This window comes from Trichinella spiralis (genome assembly GCF_000181795.1).
Source record: "Trichinella spiralis strain ISS 195 chromosome Unknown Scfld2, whole genome shotgun sequence".
NCBI classification, from domain to species: Eukaryota; Metazoa; Nematoda; class Enoplea; order Trichinellida; family Trichinellidae; genus Trichinella; species Trichinella spiralis.
Window position 1 is genome coordinate 5,951,970 of NW_003526941.1, and position 17,268 is coordinate 5,969,237.

The 17,268-nt window shown below is 32.0% G+C and overlaps 5 protein-coding genes across 5 annotated transcripts; 3 read left to right on the plus strand and 2 right to left on the minus strand.

Annotated features, from left to right (window-relative positions):
- Positions 1–6,885: 6,885 nt before the first annotated feature.
- On the plus strand, positions 6,886–7,359 carry Tsp_05951 (hypothetical protein). Its single transcript, XM_003380162.1, has 2 exons — positions 6,886–6,932; positions 7,290–7,359. The coding sequence occupies exons 1-2, from the start codon at positions 6,886–6,888 to the stop codon at positions 7,357–7,359; spliced, it is 117 nt and encodes a 38-aa protein (XP_003380210.1).
- An 820-nt stretch (positions 7,360–8,179) lies between these two features.
- Tsp_05950 (DNA-directed RNA polymerase III subunit RPC10) lies at positions 8,180–9,690 on the minus strand. Its single transcript, XM_003380163.1, has 4 exons — positions 9,580–9,690; positions 9,147–9,234; positions 8,428–8,514; positions 8,180–8,256 (listed from the first exon to the last, which is right to left on the minus strand). Exons 1-4 carry the CDS (start codon positions 9,688–9,690, stop codon positions 8,180–8,182), a joined length of 363 nt encoding a protein of 120 aa, XP_003380211.1.
- A 505-nt stretch (positions 9,691–10,195) lies between these two features.
- On the minus strand, positions 10,196–10,578 carry Tsp_05949 (conserved hypothetical protein). Its single transcript, XM_003380164.1, has 2 exons — positions 10,455–10,578; positions 10,196–10,413 (listed from the first exon to the last, which is right to left on the minus strand). The coding sequence occupies exons 1-2, from the start codon at positions 10,576–10,578 to the stop codon at positions 10,196–10,198; spliced, it is 342 nt and encodes a 113-aa protein (XP_003380212.1).
- Positions 10,579–10,731: 153 nt separating this feature from the next.
- Positions 10,732–11,579, plus strand: Tsp_05948 (putative zinc metalloproteinase nas-13). The gene is made up of 2 exons (XM_003380165.1): positions 10,732–10,825; positions 11,164–11,579. Exons 1-2 carry the CDS (start codon positions 10,732–10,734, stop codon positions 11,577–11,579), a joined length of 510 nt encoding a protein of 169 aa, XP_003380213.1.
- A 2,171-nt stretch (positions 11,580–13,750) lies between these two features.
- Positions 13,751–17,257, plus strand: Tsp_05947 (RING finger protein 13). The gene is made up of 11 exons (XM_003380166.1): positions 13,751–13,808; positions 13,868–13,977; positions 14,197–14,384; positions 15,243–15,321; positions 15,386–15,478; positions 15,540–15,869; positions 16,231–16,324; positions 16,453–16,533; positions 16,615–16,811; positions 16,877–17,057; positions 17,091–17,257. Exons 1-11 carry the CDS (start codon positions 13,751–13,753, stop codon positions 17,255–17,257), a joined length of 1,578 nt encoding a protein of 525 aa, XP_003380214.1.
- The last annotated feature ends 11 nt before the right edge of the window (positions 17,258–17,268 follow it).

Below are 17,268 nucleotides of genomic sequence, written 5' to 3' on the forward strand. Positions count from 1 at the left end.
TGATCAAGCATTCCATTCCCTTGATATACAAGACCAATTTACTGCCCTATGTTAACAGTAAAGTCAACAAAACTGCAAACAATTAAGGCAACTTCCAAACGCTCCTAGCTGTTTAACTATCACTGTACTACTGTTCATTAAATTTCAAAACAAATACAACATCTAAACATACATGTATTATTTATCGCACCAAATATACCAAAAAGCAAGATTTGGACGAATAAACAATTTTTTGCATATAATCAAGCACCACATACGTATATATATCTATATATTTGAATAACTGATAAAAGCAATTTCACTTCAAGAAAAATATCATCTAATCTAGCTGATAACTAGCGACCATTGGCAATAACATTTTTTTTGTTTGCTGAGAAATTATTTTCCATCATTGAAAGGTGACAAGAATAATTTTCTGAAGCGACAAAAAGCCTCGAAATCTCATACATGTAAAGCCAATGAACTGGAAAACAAAACATGCACTATTACGGCGTCAGAAAAGTTGGCTCAATATTGTCCAACATTTTCGACAAGAACCACTTTGAATGGAAAATGGCGGTTTTAATTTATTACAAGCAAAATTACACATCACGATGATGCAGCACACAAGAATCGCATCAAGTTGTAAAAAGAAAATCGATCGCTCATCAATCATACTGAAGGAAAAAAGTTGCAAAATTTCAAAGAAAAAAAAAACATTTCTTTTGCAAAATATTTCCTCGATATAAATTATTTCAAAATTCAAGAAAACTTCATCCAAAAAATAAAAAACATCTGATGAAAGTATGCACAAGTAATATCATATATAACAAACAATTCGAATTCACAATATCGATCACGACAACAATGAAATGAATAATAACTTTTAAAATATGAAATTCTTCTACACTGGAAATTTCAAATACTTGAATATTATATTTAATTAACATATTGAATTGAAAACAAAATCAGAAAGACGACGAAATAAATATATCTTTCTTCGTAGATAGATATACATATTAAACAGCTGTTGTAATATTCAAATCTTTTGAAATCATTACATGGAAAATCAATTTACAATTTGAAAAAAATAAATGATTGAATAGCATTTTAAAGTAGCAGTTAGTTCAATCTCAACAACAAAAAATGAACGAAATAATGTATTTTCGAATAATAAGCATAAATTGACGTTTCGGATAATTACTTAATTGCTTAGTTGATGAGTTCAAAAATGAAATAAGAAAAAAGCAATCTCACTTGAGAGGTGAATGAATCAGCAGCAGCAGCAGCAATCCCTACTGCTGTTGTTGCCGTTAATTTCTGCTGCACACAAAAGCATTAACTACACAACTGGTAAATACACACAAGAAGGGTATGCGAGAAGTCTGAATTTGAAAACCAAACAAACATTAAACGCAGTAATAGATGAGAATAATATTATGCTTGAAGATAAAATAATGAAATAAAAGTATGGTTAGAAGGAAAAAGTGCTTTCCAAGTTTTCAATCTCTTCAATCAGTCCAGAAAAGACAACTTATTATTCAATAGGCCGGTGGAATATTAGCAAAAGTTAAGCAGTTTTGATCAATTTTTAGAACATCGCCCTTTTATCAATATTAATATTTTCCTGACCGTTAAAAGAAGTATAAAGGTATGAGTTGAAAACTTGCCCTTCGGTCAATTTTGCAGATTAGCAAACAATGAATGCAAAGCGCATGGTAGAAAATAAGCAGTAGCAGTAGCAGTAGTAGGGGTTTGAAAAATGAGAAAATCAATCGATCGTTACAAAATTTATGGACATTTATGGAAAAAAGTTACAAGCAAACTTCATGAGATCAGATCAGATGTGGAGAGAAATGAACAAATTTCCCAAAAAAAGCATATAAAATAATAATTTTTTTTCCAAAACAACAACTGAAAACCCCCGCACAGTTGAATCGTTGAAAAGATAGAGAGAGAGAGAGAGAGAGAGAGAGAGAAAAAATAACATTTCGAATGTCAAATGCAGATGAGAGCTTGCTTGATCAAGTAAAATTGTGGAAAGCTTGCCAGATTAAGTAAGCATAATAAAAAAAAAGATGAAGAAGAAGAAGAGAAAAATCAATGCATGCCAAACAGCGAGCCGCTTTTCGTCAAACAGCAGCCTAATGAGCACCACCGTCGTCGTTCGTCACTGACCAACCGACCGACCGACCGACCATTGACAAAGCCAGTAACCCAAAAAAGCAAAGCTTTTTCTCCTGTTGCATAAAAATAAGCTTTTCAACCACTACCCCAACAACAACAACAACAACACGATCATCGTCATTTTCATCAAAAATTTAAATAAAATTCAAACGTAAAAGTGACACGTTCAAATTATAAAACGAATCAGTGGAAGAGAAGAAGTGGTGATTGATGATTATTGTAAAATTAAAACAAAAATCAAATTGGAAAATGTTTATACCTGGTTTGGATGATGAAGCATAAAAATTGAACTTCTCAACAGCAGCAACTTGGAAAGTGAAGTCAACCTCTCACGAGAGCATTGCACCATCAGTGTCAGTACAATATACCGCAACTGGAGCGCAAATTCAATCATCCACTCCAATCTCATTTTATCTCATTTCGTCATCAATGCTGGCTAGCAAAAGATTGCATGATGATACTCTCAGCACGGGCCGGCTAAGCTTGTTGTCAACGCTCTCTTAATTTATCGTTTTTTTTTATTATTTATCAAAACTAAATTACTAGTCTGGAAGGAAGCCTAAAATCAATACAACCCTACACACACGCAGCAAACTGCAGCTTACTTTAAAACACTGCCTGCCTTTTTGCGGTTAAACAAAGATTACCTGAACAGTAGTTGTCTGCAATGAACAAAACATTCGTTGAAATTAATTTCTGTATTTTATAAAGAAAAACAGAAAACTAACACTCTCGCATCACAAATTTCACTGCAACGATCCTATTCATCTATAATTATAATAAAATAATGCAAAACCTTTCAGTACAGCAAAAAGTACTCTTGAAATTGTATATTTTTAAAACCTTAAACACGTCGACTTCACCTTTCATTTGTTATAAATCGATCAAAAATACAAGTTTATAAACTAAAATAATCCACCCAACTCCGCTAAATAATTCACATTTCACATCATCTATTATTTTAAAAAATTTAAAAAAAACTGAAATTTTCAAATAGTAATTATTACTGAAAATAAAATGTTGCCAGAAAAAATTCAATCACTCGATTCACAATATTATTTATACAACCTGAAAATCACAAACTGTTGTAAGCAATTGAAAATTGATGATTAAATTTACAAAAAGAATACAACCCAACTATTATTGTTCCTACAAACAATTGAAAAGTAAAAACTTTCACTGTGCTGCTTCTAACAAATAGTTTTCCAAATTTATCTGTTTAACAAAACTAATTTCGAACACTACATGAAGAAGAAGAAGAAATATACGCTGTGGAACATAAATTTTTTCTACATTTTTCCTCTTCAAATGGCACTTGTGCATTTTAGCCTCAATTAAAGGAAGAAAAAAAAGAGGAGATGTGAACAATGAATTGAAATATATTAATTTAACAAAGTAATAATGAAAAAAATAGCTAACAAAGCATGCGGTACATTATATATACTAGGTGAAATTTGAAATGATACAATATCATCAATTGCACCGCTTCGCTGTGCAAATGCCAATCGACAGTAGTGTTGTAATTGAAAAGTGCCTTAAAAACATCCATTGCATTTTAATGGGGCAATTTTGAATCCGGAAATTGTCCAACGAACGCCAGTTATTATTATTATTATTATTTATTGGATTCGACTATGCTGAAAAGATGGCAATTAGTAAAAATGGCAAAGCTATTCCCATGCATGAGGAGAACTTTTTCTTGCCCAACAAGCCCATTGTTATGTCAGGAAGTGAAACATTGACTTGCTTTGCCGGCAGCGCAGAAGACAAAATGAAAGCGAAAATGTCCCCCCACCCAATCACAAGCCTCTAATTAACGCACGTTCATAACTGAAACGAGCATTTAGAAGATTTTCATACCAAAATGGTGAACAATATTCACGTTTGCCAAATTGAATTCAATTCTACGACCACTTCAACAAGCAACAACAACTATATTTATACGCTCCGAAGAAAATGAAAGAGAAATAGAAAAAAAATTATAATCAGCATTATTATTTTGCTTTCCTTCTTAAACTATATTCAATCGTTATTTGTTCTTATTATTATTACATATTGTTATAAACGTTAAAACTGATGATTAATTGAAAATTTGCAATTCAACAATAATCTGTTGCTTCAACAACTATGGAAAAGCTTATTGATTGTCAATTCGTCCAAAAGAAATGCAAACTTCAGGTACATTAAAATAATAAAAATACAAAAATCTCATTTAGAATATTATTCTCAAAATAGAAAAGATTATAATATTCCACAAAAAACAAAGTAACTAAAACACTTAATTGAAAAATTCATCCAATTAGCAAATGCATTCAATCATTACAAGCTAGCACCTTGATGAAAGTGACGTTGATTAATTGATCATCAATTATTTCTCCAAGAACAACACACACACACACCTCTCGTACACACAACAAGTCTCTCAGCTGAAATGTTGAGCAACTAACACGCATGTTTTCTAAACAGTGCTTTGTCATTTTTTACTGACAGCATGATGCCATCAATTGTCATCTTGCACCATTTTCCAATCACATTCTACTTTAGTCGATTCATCTTTATTATTATTTTTTAATTAAAAATATCATTTGCATGATTAAAAATAATTATTCAAAATATTAATTATTCAAAAAAGTATATCTCAAAAGATTGAACTTTTACAACATAATCAAAATGAATACATGCAATTATTTCCTGGAAGGGAACTTATAAACGCAACTGAGCATAATTATCTTCATTAGATAAATGTTGCACAGATGAAAACATCATCGACATTCTGATATTCTTCTACATATGCTCACACACACACACACACATATACATATATAATCAATCTATATTCAATTAATACAGGTGAACACATGCTCAATCAAATTCTGTAAACAACTTTATCACTTCGTAACAAAAATCATTCTTCTATTTAATAATATAAGCTACAGAAAGACTTTGTCTGAAGAGGAACCTTTGAAGAATACTTGAATAACTATAAATATAAATATAATAAGAAGATGAAATGCTAAAAAAAGAAATTGCAAAACATTCTCCTGCCATCTATTGATCAATTTTAATCATCATCTTGCAGAAATTTAAAGTCATTCAGAAAATAAAAAAAAATCAACGACAAAATAATACACACATCTCTATACATCTGAATACATATATATATTATAATAACAAAAAATAAATATTAATGGCAAATTTTTGATAAAAAAATTATTTTTATAAATTAAACTTACAATCAATGAAACCGCTATGCAGATGAAATAGTGAAGCAGTATTTGTATGTTGTTTGGATTCGAATTAAAAAAATTGTTTTTTGAAGAAAAATTAACAACGACGATGATGATGAGCAAATGGATAGTAATTATGATGATGGCATAATTTTGAGAGGAAATAATTTTAATTAAATACGAGGGAAAAAAAATCCCACAACTTGAACATTCAACAACTTGAATGGTAGGAGTGACGATTGATGCGATAAAATGGTAATAAAAGGAATAAAAGCACACGAGGGCACAAGAGAAGAAAGAGGCGTTGTCCTCCTGGTTAATGGGCCGAGTTTTAAGCACGGCTAGGCTTCAACAGCGCGTTCGCAGGAAGCGCCAACGTTAGCCGACGTAACATGCATGCTTGGCTTTGTCTCATAGCAACGACCACAAGACCGAGGTGCGCGATGGCAACGGCAAAATTGAATTGTTGTGGAAAACTTTTCGCTCTGACATGAATATTGAAATTTATCCATAATTTCTTTTTTCAAACTTTCATCAAAGAAAAATAAACAACAACAACAACAACAAACAATATCAACAGCAACAATAACAACAACGACAACTACATGAACAACAATAGCTATAATAATAATATTAACTGCAATCAATCAATTCCATACAATACAAGTATCAATTTCATCATCATCATCATAAACCTTTTATTTATTTATTTATTTATTTATTCCTGCTGCTGTTGTTGTTGTTGTTGATGTTATTGTTGTTTTTGTTGTTGCTAATACGGATTGGATTATCAGCTTATTACACACAACTGTCAGACTAATAAAACTGCCCCAGTAAATCTCTACAAAATCGTGTAAACATCACGATGCAAGAGCAACTGATCATCATAGTATCGTGTTCATATAATGCCAACCGAATGAAATGAATAAATAAATAGCTAAACTATTGAAAATATTTCTAACAGCCTGGCAAACTGATTCACAAAGATAAAAGCTACCAATTTCAACATTAAACATTGTATTTCATGTTAATATATGTTTATTTTGTAATTAAAAGAAAAATGTCAACTAACATCAATCATTACATGGGAAATAATTAATAACAACAATATAATTGACGTTGAATGTAAACTAATTTAATGAGTTTATAATGAAAATTAGCTTCAAATTGGTTACCTAGTAGCTTTGGCTTTTCCTTATGATTATAATGATAAAGTTTTCATAATAAATAAATATGGAAATTTAAATGTCAAGGAAGCTAAATGACTAAAACTAACTTTAAATAGCGCCATTACTCATCGTCAGCAAGCAAAAACGTCCTAAATGACGCTTTAAATGAAAATGCAATTTATCATAGAGTAAAAATGATGAAAGCGTCAACGCCACTTTAAAAAGGCATTCATCATGAAAGTATCAGTGATTTAAACGATAAAGAACAAAAAATAAAACTCAACTGATTAAATAATAAATGACAACTATATGCATATTTCAGCATGCCCCTCTATTTTACCTTTATCCTTATAAAAATGGAATATCAAACGTAAATCAAGCTTAAATGTAAACTAGATATGAAAAGGCAATGCGACGTGAATAATTTCTGCTTCATCATAAATTTGCCGTAGTTGAGAAAAATATTCAACACTTATATCAAATGATCATCAATAAAATAGAAAAACTTAAATTACAAACTCTTCAACATTACTATTCAATTTTATTTATTAAATATGCTGAAAAATGACTGATTCCTCATTGTCATTTGTCTTTCAAAATATAAATGAATCCCGTCAATATGAATAAGAAATGCTTAAACACCCACTAACCAACTTATCCACTTTCTTGATGATAAAAGGAAAATGATCAAATGAAAATTCTTCAGTAAAACAATTTTGACTTTCAGACGTCTCAAGAATTGTTCAAGTAAACATTCAATATTAGAGAAAACATATCAAAGCAAAAAATACATGTAAATATAAGCTCTTCAATAAAGCATACTTTGAGCGCAAAAGATGCCGACATGAAGAAGAAAACAATTCCAGTGTGCCTCATGCTGAGCTACATCTGCGCATTAAGAATAGCAATTTCAATTTACATCCAAATCATGATAAACGATAATGGATTAAAATGCAACCTTAATCATAGATCAAAACAAAAATTGACAGTCGACTTCAAAACAACCGACATAAATCAACTAATAAAAATAAAAAACCCTCCTATCAATTAAATTTTCTTTGAAAATTTTGAATAAATAAAATCATTTCGTATTCGAAAGTTCGACGGAGAAAAAGCAATTAGGACCTTTCACAAATAATGATTTGAAATTCATACTTACAAAATTAAATCGTCGACCTTTCCACAATAACTCATGCCAAGATGTTTTACGGCAATAATTGCGGGTTAATTGATTGCATGGAAACATTTCTTCTTAAATAGTCAATTTTTTAACAGCAATAATGCAACTGATGCTAAATCGATCTTCCAATATGTCAGCAATCTAAACTGTCAAAATTGCATTCATAATAATAATTTGAAATTTGCACTTGTTTGATATTTTTATTTATGCAAAAATCAGCAAGTCAAAATCAAGAACACTAGTTTCTGCAAAATTTCGTAATGTATACGGTAGAAAAAATTGCATGTATTTGCCCAGTTAAAAACATAAATAAAACACAACAAGCATTCTTACGTCTGATGGTAAATATGGTGACATATTTCAAGCTTCATCGTTGTACAACAAATAAAATGTTATACAATGAAAAAAAAAGTAGGACCAAAGTGATGAGAAAACGATTATAAATAAAGTTCAGCACCATTTTCCGATTCTTCATAAACAACGCTTGCAATTGCACACACGTGCAAGGTTATGACTGTAAAAATAATATTAAAAAAAACAAATTGAGCACAATGTTATGTAGCCAAGGGCAAACACGAGAAAAGCTGTTCTACTTGCCTAAAAATTAGAAAAATTTGAAACGACAAACAATATGGATTTGTGCTTTAGTCTCTCCATCTGTGGGCACAGTAATTGTTAGCGCAACGGTAAAATGTAGTCATCGGTTCATCAGCACTACGAATTTGAATCTGCATAAAATATGCTTGACCACCATCGCATTTTGGACATTTTTCTTAAATTGAAAAATGAAATTCATACAAATGAACATTTCTGGAAAATCTTCAACAATGCAAATGAAAATTTCAACAACTTGCTAACACTGAATGATTAAAGTTAAAATTTAAAAAGAAAGAAATTATTCGATAACAAATAACTTCAATTTTCAAATCTTCCATTTTCAGATTTTAAAAAGAAAAAAAGTAAATTTTAAAAACACATCTCTACTTGAGCAACTGAAATGTTTTTTTGAAAAACCATGCAATGGATTACTGTAAAATTATATATTCAAAATTGAAAATTTCAATTTCACAATCTTAAATATTAAAACATAATGCAAGTTTTAATTTTATGCATGAAAATTACATTTCAATTAAAAGTATAGCATAACATTACAATCTGTTGAATGGAAAAAGAAATAAAAATGAATTGCGTACTGTAACAAAATAATAAAGTTTCATTATTTTGTTACAAAAGCATACAGCAACACAAAAAAACAACTCTCATATATCTGTTTGTTAAAAAACTAAATATGCTTATTAGAAAAATTTATCCGTCAATAACTGATTAAAATTATGCATTAAAAAACCGTTTTTTGTTAAATAATTTCAAAATTGATTGTAATTCAGTTATTGGGATACTACTCACCTTCTGTAATCTGCGCATTTTCCCAAGCTTTTGGGCCACCCAAAATATGGCTGAGTTCTTTCATTTTTGGATGCGTGCGAAATACATACTAAAATTTAAGCAAAAATAACTTATCGATAATAACGAATGCCCTGTTCAGTGATAAAATTAAAGACAAGTAATAATGATATAAACAGATTATACTGGAATCAGAATTTGAAACTAAAAATAGATGTTCTCATTTACAACAATAATTTCTTGTGAACTCTTACTGTCAAAACATTTTGCAAAAGGCTGTCAAAAATTACATTATATAGGAATCACTTGTTTTCGTGTTTAATAACTACAAATTACAAATCGAATTATAAAGTGTATGAAATAAATTTCACTGAACTTAAAAAATAAATATTTATTTCATAAATTAATTATATTATTTATTAAAAGATTTACTTACTTGATTATCTACTTGTTCTTCGAAAGAGCATGTTTCGCATGAGTAATAGAGCCCTTTTTTCCCCGAAAACAATTTCAAAAAATTGTTACAAAATGGACAGAAAAAGAACATTCTGCATCAAATTTCGCCTTTAAATGTAACTGTAAAAAGAAGATATTATTTATTAAAAAAAACTGAAGTTAAAACGAAATCTAAAATAGTAAATATTACATTACGTTTTGCTCAGTTTTGTATTTTTTAATTTTAAACAATTTTCAAACGTGTTGATTCGAAAATTACACTGGTTCAATTCAAGGCGGGAAATTATTGCGCAATAACGACGACATTCCTATTGCTGTTATCTCGCTTGAGCAATTTGCAAAGTGACCTATTTGTTTTTGTATAACACCCAAAAATATGATAATTTTACAATGGAAATTACGCTCGACCGACCGGTGGTCATCATCATCATCATGAAACAGTCGTCAAACTCAGGCGGCAGTGATGCGGAACGACAAACAAAATGACCAGCTTTTTACATTGACTTGGACAAGTGAAGATGGATCCAGCACGTGGCCAAATATTAAATTTCAACTTATTTAAAGCTGGCATAGTTGAAAAAGCTTTGAAAATTGGTTCAAACTTTTGAGGCCATCCCGTTGCCCCAAAGCGTCCAAAAAGCTGCATGTCGTTCTGGTTCAGCGGGACACTTAACTAGTTCACCGGCGAATTCGTATAAAAGTATCCGACAACCTCCGGCACATCTGCTGCACCGTCTTGATCTGAAATTTGCGGGCTCATCACCAGAAAAGATTTCCTTTAGTCGATTCCATTCACGTGAATTGCTATTTTGGACTGTCAAAATTCTCGTCAATTGTCCATTCAAAATTTTTCACTGTTCACAATTTGCAAAAGTTGGATCATCATGCTAGCCACCTCTTCATCATCGGCAACTCTGTCCGTTATAATACTGTTCCTCCTCAATTTGACAAGTAAGACTTTTCCACTACTACTGATCATTTGCAATTGAAAAACTTTTTCCCTCCTCTTTTCTACACATATTTATATTCAAAATTTATATATGATTCAATTTTGCAAACAAAACTTCAGATTTAATTTGTCTTTGAAAATTTTCAATAATTATGCATGATCAATTCAGTGCCTGCTTCAACCATGTACAGCCCCTTCGCAAATGGTATACAGTTCAGCGACTCCATTACCAACTGCCACATGTTCCGCAGATTTTCAAGAAGCATCGAAGAACCTAGTAGGTTTCCTTTTTTTTCTAACCCCCCTGTAATTTATTTGCTTGAATATATGAATGGCCATCAGTACATGAGTACATTAAAGATAAGTCAAAATGCAGTCAATAATAATGAACAATAAAATCTAAACAATACAATGAATGAACATTGTTAGAACTCGTCGACTGGTAGCATACTAGAGGGCACATAATTTGCAAATCTTTTGTAAACTATGTATTATTTGATGATTTATATAAACTTTTTCTCCAATAGTGATAACAATACAATTGTACACCTTTACAAATATGTACATAAAAAGAAAACAACAACCTACATATATATATAATGTTAAAATTTTCAGAAAAATGCATCAATCGACACGCATTGTGCCGCTATTGGGCTCGTAATGGTCAGTGTTGGAAAAATTCAGATTTCATGCAAAAAACCTGCCCCGGCGCTTGCAATCCTGCCTGTTACTGCAAAAAGAACTGGGAAGAACCTATAAACTGCGTCAACACTGTAGCATATTGTGACTACTGGGCAGAACGTGGAGCTTGCACTATTTACCGCGATTACATGATGTGGAAATGTCAAAAAGCGTGCGATTACCGTTGTAAGCCTCAATTCTCTATCAATTTCACTGTCAATAAGATGAAATCAACGTACGAAACAAACAAATACGCAATGCAGAAAACCCCAAGACAGGCAGCGCAGAAAGTGCAAAAAATTACAGTAATGAAGCTCAGCCCTGATATGAGCAAAGTGACTAAGGAATAGAATTAACGTTTCTATTTCAATTTTGTTTCCTGTATACGAAAACTGTACATCTTATATATATATATGTCTTCAAATATTTACTTACTGTTGAAAAGATTTTCATTTTTGTTTCAAAATGTTGTACAACATAAAATAAAACAAACAACGTACTCACTTCAATTTATTCTTCAATCACTCCACTTCAGCTCTGTCAGTTTTCCAAAGTAAACAAAATCTAAAATACAAAATGTTCATCATGATGTTATTTGCATAATTATCTGTAAAATTTTTGATAACGGGCACGCTGCATAAAACATTAACCTATTTCATGTCACATTAGGTAAAAATAAAACTTTACACTACTTTATTTAAAGATTAATTTACTGTCCTAACTGATATATAATTTACCTTTCGCTTAAATACATAATGAATACTGACAGTCAACTACAGTAAAAAATACAAACAATGCACATCATAACAACCCTATATGATTATTCAAATATTTCATACAGTTGTAACAAAAAATGAACTTTTATACTCAAACATCTGAAGTAATATGAAATTAATTACCGAAAAACATTCACTCTATGAATAATTTAAAAAAAACAACCGCACATTTTAACCCATTTTTTCCAATACAATGTATTAGTTGATAATCAAGGATTAAATGTAACCTTAACGGTGCACGCAAACATAAATAATGAATTTAAATTTGAAATATAATGTATAACAATGATATTGAGTATTTAATTAATAATAATTAATAAATTTTTTCATTATTTTGATATTATTTCACAATACAAGATAACAATAAAATTACCGTAAAACATATACATATATATATATATATATATATATATATATATTGTTGCAGATTCCAACCGAAGACAAAACCTGAGCGTCAGTAATCGACAGTATGATGAGGTATTTTTAGAAGAAAGAAGTAACCTGATATAGCAGATCATAGTTGTTATTGTTTGGAAGTAATCCGATATAGCTGACCATAGTTGTTTTGTCTGGAAGCAATTCGATACCAGCGAAACAGTCGTTATCGTTTAGAAGCAACCCGATATATTTGACCTAATTGTTGTTGTAGTTTGTTTTTCTTTCGCGTGTGTATCACATATATATATAGTTGTCAGTTAGTTAGTCAGAGTGAGAGTTAGTCAGACTCAGTCAGAGCGAGAGTCAGTCAGACTCAGTCAGTGTGTGTGAGTCAGTTGATCTCTAGTCGAATAAAGCGTTGGTGTTCTTTTCGAGATTGTGTTTTGGTCTTTATATTCGAAAGACGGGAAGGAATACCGGAGAAAACGTGACTGGAATCAGCAGAGACAATAGGTAAGTCGTTGGAGCTTACGACGCGGGTCCAATAGGGGGAACCGTACACCGAAGATAGAACTCAGTGGTTCAAATAGTCGAACCGCGGGTTAATTATACAGTCCACTGCAACTTGATTATCGTTATCGACGAGGAAGATCCAATACATATATATATATATATATATATATATATATAAAGCTTATCCATATAGAGCAGTTAAGAGTGTAATTATTAAAAGCCTATTAAGTAAATTTAAAAAGTACAATTATTATTATTATTATTATTATTACTTATGCAATTTTTATTTACCAATTTTCAAAAATAAACTGATATTTAAGAAACATCACTCTACTTTTTAGCAATAAAAAATGGAAAAACAATTTTCGCAAATGTAAATTGAATAATTTACATAGTACTAAAATAAAATTGAAATTTAATACATTCCAAATAAATAAATTTATTTTCATGTTATTCTAACCTATTTTTTTATTTACTGTGAATTTAATTATGGTTAATCAACGTCAGCTTAAGATACAGTTGGACGCTCGGGTGTATTTGTTTTCGAAATGATTAGGAAGTAAGCAAATTTTATATTCATTAAGCTTTTATTTATCGCGGTATTAAAGTTATTACTTAAAACTATCACTTTATGTTTACATGTAATAAAATATACTAATGATATTTTTGAATTAGTTCACACTTTTTTGTTCATGCATTCATGTATTATATTATTTTGCATCAAATGAATGACCTCAAAGATTATTATAAATATGTCGATGATGTTTTTATATCCTTTAACTTCATTTGTAACGTCTGTACTTTCCTGCAAATGAATAGTTTTGCTAATTTCCATATTATATTTTAGACAAACAATGGGAATTGTTAATACCGTACTTATAGCGCTGTTATTGATTTGTGAAGTTTTCGGGGGTTAGTAAATTGTACTGCATACATTTTCAGATAACTGTTTATGTTTTTTTTTGTTTTAGAAGCAGATGACTACATAGGCTGTACATCGGTAGTAAAGTTATTAAACGTCAAAATTGATCGTCGACTACATTCTCATGATGTTAGATACGGTTCTGGAAGTGGCCAACAGGTTTGTTTATTAAAATTCTTACTTGCTATTATTAGTGTTAGTGTAAGTTTTAGTCTGTCACTGGTATCGCAGATAAAGATGACAAGGGAAGCTATTGGGTTGTGCTTGCAGCAAACGATAATATTTGCCAAAGAGGGTAACAAAATTGCAAATGTAGTCTATAATACTTTTGACTTTTTTAGGCAACCTATAGCTTGCAACAGCGTTATCCGTTTTCAGCATTCTTCTACCGGTTGTTTGTTGCACAGCCATTCCGCTTTTGCTTGTCCATTTTCAGGAAACCAAGAAGTTAGCTGTTTCGGTAAAAATGGGATTGGTGATGAAGGAGACAACTGGATAGTTCTGTGCGACAAAAAGTATTGGGAAAAAGGAGATGAAGTTCAATTTAAGCATTTGCAGACTGATCAGTAAGGGATAAATTGAAGCTGCCTATTCCGTTATTTAGTAAATATTTAATTTTTTATTCAGTTATCTCGGCATGTCTAGTCGAAAATATGACAGACCAATTGTTGGACAAAATGAAGTGTGTGCGTTTCGCAGCGATTCATTTCCAACAACATGGAAAGCAGTAGAAGGAATCTACATGAAAAAAAGTGAGGAATAACAGAATTGAATTGATCACTGCCTTTTTGAAACTTCTATCATCGTCAACGCCTGCTTTTATCACAGATTTCTATTTTGCAATCATTGTTGTTGACAGTTGTTATTAAAAATTACACAGTGTTATCAGTATTTTGTTTTACGTATGTGAAAAAAAACAAAACATATACATTAAACCACATCATCCTTTCTAGTAATGAACTGCCATTTGATAAGCATGTATTGCGCAAAATACACGTCACCTACATTTTCGCAGCATACTTATCTAGGTGCAAACTAACATTGCGTACAACTGAACAACTTACCTAAATCGATGCGATACAACGTCAGCGTCTTCTGCTTTGCAAAGCTCGTAATGGTTGATATTTATTTTTCATTGAAACTGAAAGCAATCCATTTCTAAAATAAAAATGTAAGCGTTGCAAACAATGCCTACGATACACTACATCATACCTGCTTGTCATTTTCCTACTGTAAAGCTTTGCACATGCAAAGCATGTTTTTTTGAACCATTTTCTCGTTAATAACTAAATCTACAAGCAAAGAGAAATACCATTGCTTGTTGAAGTTCATTGCAGAAATTGACAACGCGTTGGAAAAGCCTTGAGCAACGCCGATGCGTACGAAGTTTGCAATTAGAAGTTTCCTCCCATTATGATGTTCAGCTGGTCATTATCGACTTCTTTATGTATTTTTCTTTTGTTCATTCGGACGATTAGCGCTGCAACCTTTATTCTCTATGTTGTAAGTATAAATTCTACGCATAATCTCCAATCTGCCAAATAGCACTTATACAGCGTGTTTTCAGTTTCGGTCCAATGAAACAGACGTGGAATTTTTCGACGATTGCACAGCCTCTAGTGCAACATTCGGCCTTGCCATTGTTGCCGAAGAAGTTACAGTGCGTTTCAGTTTGTTGTTCAGCTGTTGCATGTTGTTCTACAATTTATGTTCACTTTCAGATGTGCACTCTGGCGGTTGAACCGATTTTAGCATGTGGTCAATTACCGCCAGCACCCACGCATTTCAATTCTACACCATTTTGCATTTCTGGTTATTATGCAATAGCTCGTCGTGGAAATTGTTCTTTCGCTAAAAAAGTGAAGAAAATTGTGTTAATTCTATTTTCTTCAAAAGTCGAACAATTAATTGTATCGCAAATTTGTAGGCATTCAATGCGCAAAAAGCTGGCTACTCAGGTTTGTTTATTTACAATGACTACGATGAGGTGTTTCCCATGGCTGGCGATGGTACAGCTTCTGTTTGTTTTCATTTTGAGACCAAACATATTGGTAAGAGTCGGTTTTGAAATGTTAAGGAATATATGAGAAGAAAGTTACAATTCCCGCGCTGATGATTTCCCGAACGTGTGGCTTAAAGCTTATCAACGATTATCCTAGCAAAGACGGGTCCGTTTGCTGTTGAAAATTGTTTCAAAAAATGGTGAAAAATAATTTCAATTCAAGGTATGGTGTTCTGATCCGTTTGTGGTGGTCGTACAACAACGCGTTGAAATTTCTCATTCCGCTCGTTGCTGTCATTGGAGTCAGTTTTCTAATACTTCTATCCGTCGTGGTAAATTGATGATAATTGCTGAATGGAGATGAAAATTTTCTGATGAAGAAAGCTTTTTTTTCCATTTATTATTTACAGAGTTTCCGGTGGTTTAGAAATCAGCAACGTCTGCAAAGACGACGGCTCACTCGACGCCAGCTGAAGAAAATTCCAAACAGAAAGTATAAAAAAGGTACAGTTATAATCAGTTAATTAATTTTTCTTTTTCTTTTGTAGAATGAAATTCTTCTTTTTTTTGTAAAACGCTGAACTAACTGCATGTATTCATTCAATAATAGTAATAATAATCATTCATTGAAGGAGATGAACATGAAATGTGCGCAATTTGCCTAGAAGATTTCGCTGACGGTGACAAGATGCGCCTTCTACCATGTGGACATGGTTGGTTGCATTTATGCGTAGCATTCGCATAGCATTGTGATGCAATTTTCTCTCATTCATATCTATTCTGTGCATGTATAGTGTATCACTGCGCATGTGTGGATCCATGGTTGCTGAAAAATCGAAAAGTTTGCCCAGTTTGCAAACGCAAAGTGACAGATGATAGTGACGATTCAGATTGGGACAGTGCTGACGAACAGCCAGCAGCACCTTCTGAACATTCTCCGTTGTTTTCCAATTTATCATCATCACGTAGCAGTTCTGCCGGTGATTTGCAGGTTGGTTTATTTTTCATTCATACTGTATTATGAAATTTTGAACGCAATGTTTCTTTTTCTTCCAGGTAGGCAATTCAACGTTTTACACCAATTACGGTAGTACCGGTTGTGGCCTGTGTCCGTATTCGTTTTGTCGTCCTCGAGCAGAACACGACAACGGTATGCTGAAACAACCAGCCAAGAAACCTTCCCTTTTTCACATTAATTGTAGTGCAGAAGAGACAACGGTTCCTGTTTCGTCCGGTGGTCAACAGCAACAGCAGCAGCAGCAGCACGCAGTTGCAAGTACTTCCTCAGCGTCGACTGGTGTGGATAATTTGTCATTTGTTCAAGATTCAACTAGCATTTCTTCTCTTGCTGCTGATCCGTCCGAACCAACCGCAAGCACCAGTTATCCTGCACCCTCATCTTCATCTGACCCACCAGCGACAACGCAACTCCCATGATTTTTGAAAAG